The 12,406-nt window shown below is 28.2% G+C and overlaps 1 protein-coding gene across 1 annotated transcript; it reads right to left on the reverse strand.

The window, feature by feature from the left end:
- Window positions 1–3,729: 3,729 nt before the first annotated feature.
- LOC136202681 (4-coumarate--CoA ligase 2-like) lies at window positions 3,730–9,698 on the reverse strand. Its single transcript, XM_065993450.1, has 5 exons — window positions 8,595–9,698; window positions 7,121–7,319; window positions 5,380–5,593; window positions 4,213–4,315; window positions 3,730–4,084 (listed from the first exon to the last, which is right to left on the reverse strand). Exons 1-5 carry the CDS (start codon window positions 9,585–9,587, stop codon window positions 3,965–3,967), a joined length of 1,629 nt encoding a protein of 542 aa, XP_065849522.1. The 5' UTR covers window positions 9,588–9,698; the 3' UTR covers window positions 3,730–3,964.
- Between the last annotated feature and the right edge of the window lie 2,708 nt (window positions 9,699–12,406).

The following is a 12,406-nucleotide window of genomic DNA, read 5'->3' on the forward strand; positions in this document are numbered from 1 at the left end:
TTTGTAACAAAAAAATACCACAGGTACCAGATCGCAAATCGGCCAAACCACAGGGTAGTTTTTTGTAATTAACCCATTAATATATTATATTTTATATTTTATATTTTATCAGTAAAAAATGAGGAAGTGACACCTTAGCTCAATCGTTACTGTTTTATATTATATATAGATTTCAAGAATTTAACAACCGGACCACCTCCGGCCCGAAATTGTGATCGGTTCTGGTCGAACCGGGCTGGACCGGTCGGACCGGTCCGGATTTGATAACCTTGGAAATAAGAAAGGGAGTGGATAAAGCACCTCAAGCTCCGTAATCTGACATAGAATCAATTACTTTAAGGATTTACAATCACAAAACAATATGGGATAACATAGATTCACCATTTGAAAGCCATTATATTTCAACCAGCTCAAAGCTTCGAGACACTAAGACCCTTAGCGATAAGCATATCAAACGTAAAATTCAGACTACTATTTCGAGCATGAATAAAATCAGCAGAACCCTTTAACACAAAACCATAATTAACTCGTTGAGACAAAAGGTCTACTAGCATATACACGAACTGCATGAAGATTACCCATTCCCGAAAGTTCAATTTACAAAGTATATAACTAAAAAATACTTAAATAATCTCAAAACTAACAAAATTGAGAATTAAAATGGATTAGAATATTATTTCCATCCACTTTATAATTTATTCTATTAGAATTGTGAAAATTGAATGAATTTTTTATATTAATAAAAATAAAATTAAGTGAAGATTTTAATCACCATAATAAATATAAATATATATATATATAATGAAATCACCAGTACAAAGTTGTGTAGCCACGAAACAGCAAATTCAAAAATGGATGTGGGGTAGGATTTGGTTTTTCACTACGATGGTTATGGCAGACAAACGAGAAACAGAAGTACTATAGGATTGACACGTGTAATGATAAGAAGGTGACACGTAAGTGACAACTGAGGTTGTATAAGTGGTGGATGCAGTCTAACCATGAAGTTATGGAGAAGAATTGAAGTATTAGTAAGATAAGATATGATAATATAAATAATAATGTAATACATGGAATGGAACTCTTGTTGCATGCTACAAATAAAAAGGTCACTTCGAATTAGACATTTCATTAGAAAATCTAAAGTGCTTAATGATATGATATGATACTAATTTATATCATCTTCTTCTACATAATATTCCACAACATCACTTGGATGACATCTTTCAGAAGAAAATTTTCTGTCCCAAACCACTTGTTCCTTTCTATATTTGTTTCTTAAAAAAAAAATAATAAGCCCCTTTTTAAAAAATCTTACTCATACAATATATTATTTTATAAGTTTGTAGATAGGGATGGAACATGTATGCAAGGCCGGTTCTGGATCTATGATAGGAGTTCGCCGGCCTAAGGTCCGGGGTTAGAGGGACCCAAAAAAGTATAGTGGATTAATTTAAAGAAATTGTGAAATATCTTTTTTTTTTTTCAGTAAACAAATGTATTTAATGAATGTAATAATACGTTACTGATGAGGAAACGAACTTGAGGCCGGCTAGATAGGCAACCTAAGGTGGGATCGGTCTCCTGGAGACACTTCGAATGTCAAGTTAGTAAGTATGGGATATCTAGAGAGGGAAAATGTATTGACTAAAGAGAGAAATTGTCGTCCCTTGAAGTGTCTGATTAGTGGTATTTATAGGTTCTAGGGTAAGGTTGGATGCCGAATGACCCAAATGCCCTTAAGGTGCGAAGACCCGTCAAGGTTGTTCCGCGGGCGTCCGGGCTCGGTGTGTCGTTTGAGTCGAGGGGCGAGATCGATAGCGGTACCCGGAGTCGACTACTCGTATCTTTTATCATGTACCATACAATTGCTAATAAAATACTTTTTTATTTACCATTTATTAGAATATATTTTAATTTTTTACGTACAATTTTTTATTATTAAAAGAGCTTTTATCTTTTATTTTACCTATGATCCATAAATTGTTAGGTACTGCCCTGCAAGTATGTAGCAACAAAATTCTTTTACATCTTTGTTGTCTCGTACAAACTTGCGCTACATATCACTATACATTTATAACCATTTCATTGACTACCTTCACGTCGGTCTTAAACTTTTTGAAGGCTTGTAATTAACATGCTGTTAATATTTAATATACTAGTTGAAGACTCGTGCTTTGCACGGGATGTATAATATTATTTAATAAATCTTATGATTGTTTTAAATATTTAGGGTCCATACGGGGAATGAACTCGTATAGATCCTAAATATAGGTATAATCCCTATATGGACCCTAGATATGTATAATCGTATAAAGAAAATATGAAAGACTCAGAGAAAGGACATTATGATAGTAGATGAAGATCCCTGAATAGTCAATAAAGATTTGGAGCTAGTATAAGAAATTTGTCAGTATAATAGGGAAATGTAATCTACAAAATTCACATCTCTGGACATAGATAGTTGTTAAGTATAAAGAGTATACATCTTCCAACCTTTCTGAACTTTTGATCCTCTCAAATATACACATTTGAGAAAACTAATTCCAATTATTTCAAATACTACTAAACTATTATTGAGAAACAACACGACCTATAAAATTTTGAAGTATGACATAATTAGTTGAAGACAAAAAGTATAACTGCTTTTTAACGGTATCAAACCACTTGCCGCGATTTTACTAACGCTAAAAACTACATGGTTATTTTTGGAGAAAAAAACTACAGGTATCAATCTATGATAATGTAAAATCACATGAGTTTTTTTTTTTAAACTAAGCCTTCAAATTGTTACTTGAGACATAATTATAAATAATTTTTTAAAATTGAATTTCATAGTAAATTTCCTTTTTTAAGGGTGTGGCCCAAAAGACACATAAGGTGTTTAAACTTTGAAAGGGTAACGGGCCACTTTGCGCATAGGCCCCCTATTCCACAGTTAGTAAAGGTCCATTAAATAATGAGGAAATTACATATAAAATCAGATTTTAATTTTTATTTACAACTATGAAAATCGTTTTTATGTATTTTATTATATGATTTTTAATTTTAAAATATCATAATATCATAATTTTATTTTTATTTTTGTCAAATTTTCAGTTAATTAGTTAGAGAAAAAAATACAGATTTAAAAATAACCACCAAAAGTGATATTTAAATAAATTTGTTTAATAGTTTGAGACAATCGTAAATAATTGGTTAATCTTGATTATTGTGTAATTTACCCTTAAATAATTGGGATCGTATTTAGGGAAAATTATAGGGAAAATTATACAGAAATTCATCTTTTAAAAATTATTTATAACTATGTCAAGTCATTATTTTAGATTATATCAAACAAGTAAAATCAATACTTTTAATATATTTTAAGGATTAGAATTTATAAATTAAAAGTCTAAAATGTATTTTCTAAGATTTATGTTTTATGAATTGGAATCTAGAATTTTTAAATTATGGTGTAAAATCATAATATATAGAAAATAATGATATATGAAAAATTAAGTTTGGTGATATGACTTAGTTGTAATTTTATACTTAATTGTGATATTTATGTATTTGACCCGATGATTTATTTAATCTTGCTCTTTTTTCTTTTCTTATTTATTTTGCTCTTATTGCATCGTTAGGCAAAGCAAAGTCCTCTTCAAGCAAAAAAATTTTGAGTTAAATTATTAAAAAAAAAATTGGGGAAAAATAAAGTTACATTATTATTACACAGCAATACTTGAGTTTTGAAGTAAATGATATTGTCCAGTCCAGTGCACATAATATACAAAACCAAAAATAAATACAATATACTCCTCCCTTTTTAATTTGGGAGAATACCACGTATTTATATTTCATATATTAAGATATTTAAAAGACTTTGAAGCCCAATTTAAGCAAACACAAGCTCATATTATTTAATTACATGATCCGAGCTATTTTTTTTTTTTTTTTCAAATATATATCTTTTATTATTATTTTAATTTGGAGTAGCAGCTGCAAGCCTTGCCCTTAAGTCTTTTCTGAGGATTTTCCCAGATGGAGCTTTAGGAATTGATTTTGTGAAGAACACCTTTCTGATTCTCTTGTAATATATCACCTATAAATATAATTTAAGTAGTTAAATAAACATTGTTTTTGCCACATAACTTTGTAATATATTCATACTTGAAATTTAATAATTAATAACACTATAACTTTATTAAAATTGTAAAGATTAGTAATTACCTGTTTTGAAATGTACTTTTGGATTTCATCCTCAGTGATTTTGGAACCATTTGATTTAACCACAAATGCAACTGGAATCTCTCCTGCAGCCTCATCTTTCATCCTGAAATGCAAAATTTGGATTAATTACGATTTACAGTTTACTCTAATTATATCATTTAGGGTCAAATACATGAATATCATAATTAAGTACAAAATTACAACTAAGTCATATCACCAAACTTAATTCTTAATATGTCATTATTCTCTATATATTATGATTTTACAACATAGTTTAAAAATTCTAGACTCCAATTCATATATCATAAACCCTAGAAAATATATTTTAGACTTCTAATTTATAAATTCTAATCCTAAAAATATATTACAAGTACTGATTTACTAGTTTGACATAATCCAATATTATGATTTGACATAGTTGTAAATAGTTGTTACAAAATGAATTTCTGTGTAATTTTCCCTATCATTTAATAGACCTATTCATAGTCGGGTCGGGCTCAAACCGAGTTTAACAGGTTCACATCTAAAAATGCTCATCTCAAATCCAACACGTTCAGATTCTGGTCAGATTTTGGGTTTGAAATTCAAATCCTAATCCCAGTCCACATTAAACCCACCTTAAATTGTAAGGTTAAATTATACTTTTTTTTAATATTGTTATTTTATAAAATAAATATTTTTTAATAATTAATATTAATATGTGTATCAGGCTGTCTATTCTGTGTTCTAGGATTGGGAAAATTACACAGAAATTCATGTTTTAAAAACTATTTACAACTATGTCAAATTATAGTTTTGGATTATATCAAACTAGTAAAATTAGTACTTTTAATATATTTCAAAGAATAATGACATATTAAAAAAATCACAATATATAAAAAATAATGACATATTAAAAATTAAGTTTAGTGATATGACTTAATTGTAATTTTATACTTAATTATGATACTCATGTATTTGACCCTAGAGGATTCCAAACTTGGCCCAGAATTAGACAGGCTTAGGGCCCAGAAATAATTAGACTCTTTCAATCCTGGGCTTTAAGTAATCACACTTTAACCTATGCTCAGAGCCCACTCCGCAGATCAGGCCCAGTGTCATTTTTCTTTTGTTATCCGTCTAGTTTTAAATGTTATAATCGAAAAGAAGGAATGGAGAAAAACTTACGGTACAACAGCAGCATCAGAAATATTAGGATGAGTGATTAACATAGCTTCAAGCTCAGCTGGAGCCACTTGAAATCCGTTGTATTTGATCAATTCTTTCAAACGATCAACGATGAATAGCTCATCATCATCATCAATGTATCCTACATCGCCCGTATGTAACCATCCCTCTTTGTCTATTGCACTCTCTGTTGACTCCGGGTCATTTAGGTAACCTGCCCAATTTATCAATATCATACATTAATCAAATCTTCACTGTTACATCAACATTACACTAAATTAATTTTTTTTTATATCAAGTATTTCAATGTAATTATTAATTATTCATCAACTATAACTTTATTATTTATATTAAGTTTTAGTAACTTTGACAAATTAAAAAATATTTATAATTTATAGAGTGAAAATAAATTATATTATATATTTCTAAATAAAATTGGTGATTGGTGAAAACAAAAATCTAGAACCATACTGAAACAAGTGGCAATAATGTAGCCTTTCAGAGAGATGGGCACTTTGGCCACATAAATCCATTGTTCATTAATATTCTTTTATTATCCAATAAATATTTTAAACGCATTGAATGCCCCAGTATACAGGACTAGACATTAATTATTTACTTATATAACCAGAAAAATGTCTTCAATTTTCATATCCATTATTTTCCTTTTCCTGAAAAGTTATATATTTTTAAGAAAAACAATTTAGAAAAAAAGTATAATAATGGGCCTAATTCTCAAATAAATTAATGCTTAGCAACTAAACCAATAATTCGATTTTTTCATAAAAAAAAAACTAATAATTTGATTTTATACAATTCTCTAATAAAAATAATAATTTACAAATTAAGTCATATATGTCTATAGGCATACTGAATTTAACGTTCACATATAAATACTACTACAATTTTAAATCTTATATTTATTAATGATATAATTTAAAGTCTATTAGTGAAATTCATTAATAAAATTTTAAGTCTATTAACTGAAGTTTAAACTTCTAGACATATAAAGTCAACGAAATCGTGTATAATAATAATAAGTCTCAAAGAATAATAATAATAAATTTTATTTTTTAAAAAGATAATACTAATAAATTGTATGATTATCTAATATCTACTCTACTTTTTAATATAAAACGTGCAAGAAATATTAATTATAGATATCCTAGAATATAAAATTAATTAAATTGCTGCGAAGATAAGAAGTTGGCCAACTCATGCATACTTGAAGAGCCTTACATAAATAAACTAATTAACAATCCAATCATATTTACTTGCTTAATTTATACTTAGCTCCTCTAACATTCAAATGCTTATAATCTTTCAAACTTTTAAATAAAATCATTTTTCAGTTACCTAACAAATTTTTTTTTTTTATCATTTCAATTTAGGTACTGTTTGATAAAACTGAAAATTAAGTACTGAAAAAATACGTACTAAATTTTAAGTGTTGAATATTATAAGTACTGAAAGTATTAAATGATGTAACTTTTATAAAAATATTAGTTGATAATTTTTAACTTAAAATGTTAAGTTAAATATTTTGACTTATCCAAATAAATGATTTTTAATTTAATTAACTAATTTAAGTTGTGGAAAAACAATTGTTATCAAACGCACATAAATGAAATAAGTGCTTAACATTTTAATTTAAGTTTAAATCGGTTATCAAACAAAACTTTACTTAAACAGTTAATAACAGATACATTAGCCTATTTAATTGAAAAGCATATAAATGTACCTTTCATGATTTGGTCACCCCTAATGCAAATCTCTCCGGGTTGATTTCGCGGCAATGAGTCGCCGGTTTCTGGGTCGACGATCTTCATTTCGGCATTTCTAACTACTGTTCCACAAGCTCCAGATTTAATTTCATAAGGTTCCTTTGCAAATGCTAAACACATTGCTAGAACTGGTCCTGCCTCCGTCATTCCATAACCCTACACATTTTATTTTATATTCTTTGATTAATTAATTAATTAATTAATTAGAATATAGGTTATAAATCTTTTTTTTTCTTGACTATAAATTAAGTTGATATCTTTATTCAATGATTAACATTGAGATTCTTCTAGCAAAATATTATAATATTATAAGTTAGTTGGATATGGTTCAAACCCAAATGGCAAATTATTTCTTTTTTTATTTTTATTTTTTTCTAAGTTAGTTGGATGTGACACCTGTATAATTAAATTTTAAAAGACTAATTGACTTTAAATTTAATAGACATGTAAAAGCTGTAAAAATAAGTTTATTCAAAATTAGATGGTATTTAATAAAATTGAATCTCCGACCTTTGAATCATAAAATTTAAATTTAACCGTAAATAACTAAATTAATTTTGGATTATTGTGGCTCTGGTCATCCTCGGATGACACGGTCTTAGGTTTCTTTTATTTTTTTCCGGGGGTAATCCCCTCCATTGTACCAAAAAAAATAATTTAGTTATTAAAATCTATATAAACATTGACTAATCTATTTTATAACTTATTTAATAACATATTTTAAAATTTTCAGTTAAGTAAGAAAAAAAATAATTATTCATAAGTTAAAGTATTTATTTTAATATTATAGGTTAAAGATTATTAACTATTATTTTTAAATTTGTTGCTTAGTTTTTTTTAAATTAATTTTTAATTTTAATATTTATTAAACAATTATAGTAATATTTAATACTTTTAATATTTATTTATTACTTATTTTTCAATTTTATTAAATACCACCTAACTTTCTTTATTTGTTTTTTTAAAATCAACTTTCTCTACATTTTTAAGGAAAAACAAGAATTATATATATAACAATAAAGTTATGAAGTATTTATGAAAATTCTGCACAAAAGGACCTATCATAATTAATAACATGATATTGTAAAAGGTCCCACTCAAGATTTTATATTAAGTGGTTTTGAAATGAGTAAAAAATATTATACTATATGATTCAGATCTTGAAATAAAAAGGAAAATTTGACAATTTGTTTTAACTATAATTAAATTCCTTTTCAAAAAAAATAAAAAAAAATAATTCTATGTTAATTTTAGAATTTAATTATTCAGCAGACTAATTTGATGATGTATCATTGAATTATTTTTTTTTTTTTTTGAAACAGAATTAATTTATTACTTTGCAAGCATTTTAACAGAATTAAAAATATTTTTACTTTGCTAAAATTTAATACTATTCTCAAATTTAAGAATTTATAAAAAAAAAAAATTTACCTGACCAAGAACGGCATTTACGAGCTTAGCCCTGACAGTATCTTCAAGCTCCTTCCCCATTGGAGCAGCTCCAGACAACACCATCCTCACCGACGACAGGTCATACTTATCGATCATCGGATTCTTCGCAATCGCCAAAACAATCGGAGGCACAAAAGGAGCAATCGTCACTTTATATTTCTGAATCAGCTCCATTAACGAAACTATATCATACTTCTGCATTATTAAAATCGCCGCACCAACTCTCAACCCGCACATCAACACCGAATTCAACGAATATATATGAAACAACGGTAACACGCACAAAATCACATCTTTTTCATTAAAATAAAGATTCGGATTCTCTCCATCCACTTGTTGTGCCACACTTGTTACAAGCCCCTTATGTGTCAACATAACCCCTTTTGGCAATCCCGTCGTCCCCGACGAATAAGGTAGCGCCACGACATCGTCCGCGCTGATTTTCACCGACGGGATTTCATTCTCGTCGCCTTTTGTTAACTCTGAGAAATGCCGACAGAACTCATCTTCTAAATCCGTCGTTATTATTTCAATATCATTTTCTCTCGCAAATTCCTTCACTTTCTCGGCGTATACCCCTTGTGTAATTATAACTTTCGCCTTCGACGCTACGGCTTGTTTTTTAATCTCCGCCGGAGTGTAGAACGGATTCGCGGTTGTACACATAGCTCCGATATACGATGCTCCTAGGAACGCGAAGACGAATTCCGGGGAGTTTTGGAGGAGGAGCATTATAACTTCACCTTGTTTAACGCCTAATTTGTGTAATCCGGCAGCGACTTTACGGGAAGTGAGTTCAACGTCGGCGTAAGTGTAGATATCGCCGGTGATTCCGTTGATTAAGCAGGGATTGTCTTTGAATTGAGATATGTTTTGGAAACAATAGGAATGTAAAGGAAGATGATTCGGGATGTCGATGTCGGGAAGTTTTGATCGGAAAATGAATTCTTGGTTGTGATTTCTGAGCTCCATTGCCGGAGAAATTATTAAAGAGGGATAAGGCTATAATTGTGTTCTGTTTCAGGTGAGTGTTTGGTTTAAAGTATTGGTGCGGAGATATAAAATACAGAGGTAGGTGACGGTAGTGGGGAGCTGGTAAGAAGGGAGTTGAATGGAATTTTTTAATTTGGGAAGGGTATTGAGTGGAAAATTTAAATAGGTTTTCCAAATTTAAATTTATAATATAGTCTGGTCAGCTATGACATACAGATATATATTTTTTTTTTTTTGGGGTGAAGGCAAAAGTTTTGGTCAATATGTAATGGCAGTTGACACGTTGAAAGTAAGACACATCACACCATTTTGTACCAAAAAATATAGGCTTAATACATACCCCAGAACTTGTCATTTTTATTCATTTTACCCCTAAACTTAGGGGATAATCTATTGATCCCTAAATTTCCAAAAAGCCACCCAATTTACCCTTACTTTCGGATGTGACGTTTGGATTATTGCAGCTAAGTATTTTGCCAGGTTAGCGCCACGTCGGAGAGAAGGGGTAAATTGGGTGGTTTTTTGAAAGTTTAGGAGGTCAATAGGTTGTTCCTTAAGTTTAGGGGTAAAATGAAAAAAAAAGGACAAGTTCAGAGGGCTGCATATGTATTAAGCTAAAAATATAAAATAAAAAGACACATCACCCCTTTCCAACTTTTTTTTCGAATATAAAAGTGTACAGTATCATTCCATTAGATTAAAAAGTATAAATACGGTATGAAAATTGCGATGAATAAAACATCATATTCATACAGATTAAAGTCAGTATAAATCTACAAAAGGGAGAAAAACGACTCCATAGAGCAATAAAAACCATAAAAGATACAAACATAACAAAGATATAAATCATATCCTTCTCCGTAAGTCAAATCCCGTTGAAAAACCATTGTAGTCCAGTCTTCTTCATTTAATCTCTTCCTAACATTCGGATTTGAATCCTTTCCATTTTTGCAACCACGCATATCTATAAATTTACGGATAAGATGAAACTTTTCCGTTCTTACTAAGATGTAAAACAGAATTAATGAAAGAAGTATAGTTAAGAGAAGTAAATCTGACGGAAAAAAAAGTTCGATAAGGAATATAGATTTCAAAATCAACCAGAAAAGTAAATCTAAAGCTAACTAAATGTAAAACATTGATGAGGTTCTTCTCTAACTGGACCTGATTGGAAAACTAGAACGGACAATAAGACCGTGATGATGGTGACACGTTGAATTAAGAAGAAGAAGAAAAGATAAGGAGCACCTTACCAACTACCATTCCTTAGTCAAAATCTTAGTTAGTTATATGCTTTCCAATGCTTAAAATGTGATATTATTATTATTTTTCTCTAAATAATATCTATAAAACATTTGGTCAACATTAATAAACATAGGCATTTTAAAAGATAAATAATTATCAATCAGAAAATAAGATAAATAATTTAATATCTATATCAAAACTAAACTAAATGAGTTTGAAAATTTGTCTGGTTCGAATATTGTTATGAATTTATTTATTTTTGTTGTTATTTGTTTAATGTGGTTATAAGATTATAGATATTAGTTGTTATTTTTTCAAATCAATTATAACTTGATATTTCTTAGGTAAATTGGTTATTATGTTAGAAAAAAAAGTAATAATACTTTGTTTTAGTATCCAATAGTAATTAGATATGTGTTAATAAAAATAAGGTTAATCAAAATTAATAAAAAAGGTAACCTGCTATTGCAGGTAATATTTAATTATGGAAATTTTAAAGATTATTAATTACAAGATAAATAATATATGAGTCCCTATATTTTAATCTAATCATTATTTAGTCATTATATATTAATAATACACTATTCAGTCCTTAATTTTAGCTCAATTCAACAGTTTAGTCCTTTGTAGAGGGATTAATCTATTCAATAATTTAAAAATTTAAGTGACAAAACTGTTGATAAAAAAAAGTAAACAATATATTATTAAAATACGAGAACTAAACAATATGTTAGATATTTAACATAGGGACTGATAAAATAAAAAATTTACGTAAAACTCTATTTTCACAAGATTTGTGAATTTGTTTCTCCTAAAATAAAAAAGTTACCTAAATTTAGCAAAACTATACGTAAATTATATCTAAAAATAAAATATTTAGGTAAAATTCAAAGGTTTTACGTAAAACTCTAATTTTCACAATGTTTGTGGATTTTTCTCCTAAAGTAAAAGAGTTACGTAAATTTAGTCAAACCTTACGTAAATTATGTCTAAAAATAAAAGATTTACGTAAAATTCATAGGTTTTACGTAAAACTCTATTTTCACAAGGTTTTTGAATTTTTTTCTTCTAAAATAAAAAAGTTATGTAAGTTTAGTCAAACTATACGTAAATTATATCTAAAAATAAACTATTTACGTAAAGTTCAAAGGTTTTACGTAAAATTCTAATTTTCACAAGGTTTGTGGATTTTTTCTCCTAAAATAACAAGGTTACGTAAATTTAGTCAAACCTTACGAAAATTATGTCTAAAAATAAAAGATTTACGTAAAATTCATAGGTTTTACGTAAAAATATATTTTCACAAGGTTTGTGAATTTTTTTCTCCTAAAATAAAAAAGTTACGTAAGTTTAGTCAAACTATACGTAAATTATATCTAAAAATAAAATATTTGCGTAAAGTTTAAAGGTTTTATGTAAAACTCTAATTTTCACAATGTTTGTGGATTTTTCTCCTAAAGTAAAAGGGTTACGTAAATTTAGTCAAACCTTACGTAAATTATGTCTAAAAATAAGATATTTACATAAAATTCATAAGTTTTACGTAAAACTCT

This window comes from Euphorbia lathyris, chromosome 8 (genome assembly GCF_963576675.1).
Source record: "Euphorbia lathyris chromosome 8, ddEupLath1.1, whole genome shotgun sequence".
In the NCBI taxonomy this organism is placed as follows: Eukaryota; Viridiplantae; Streptophyta; class Magnoliopsida; order Malpighiales; family Euphorbiaceae; genus Euphorbia; species Euphorbia lathyris.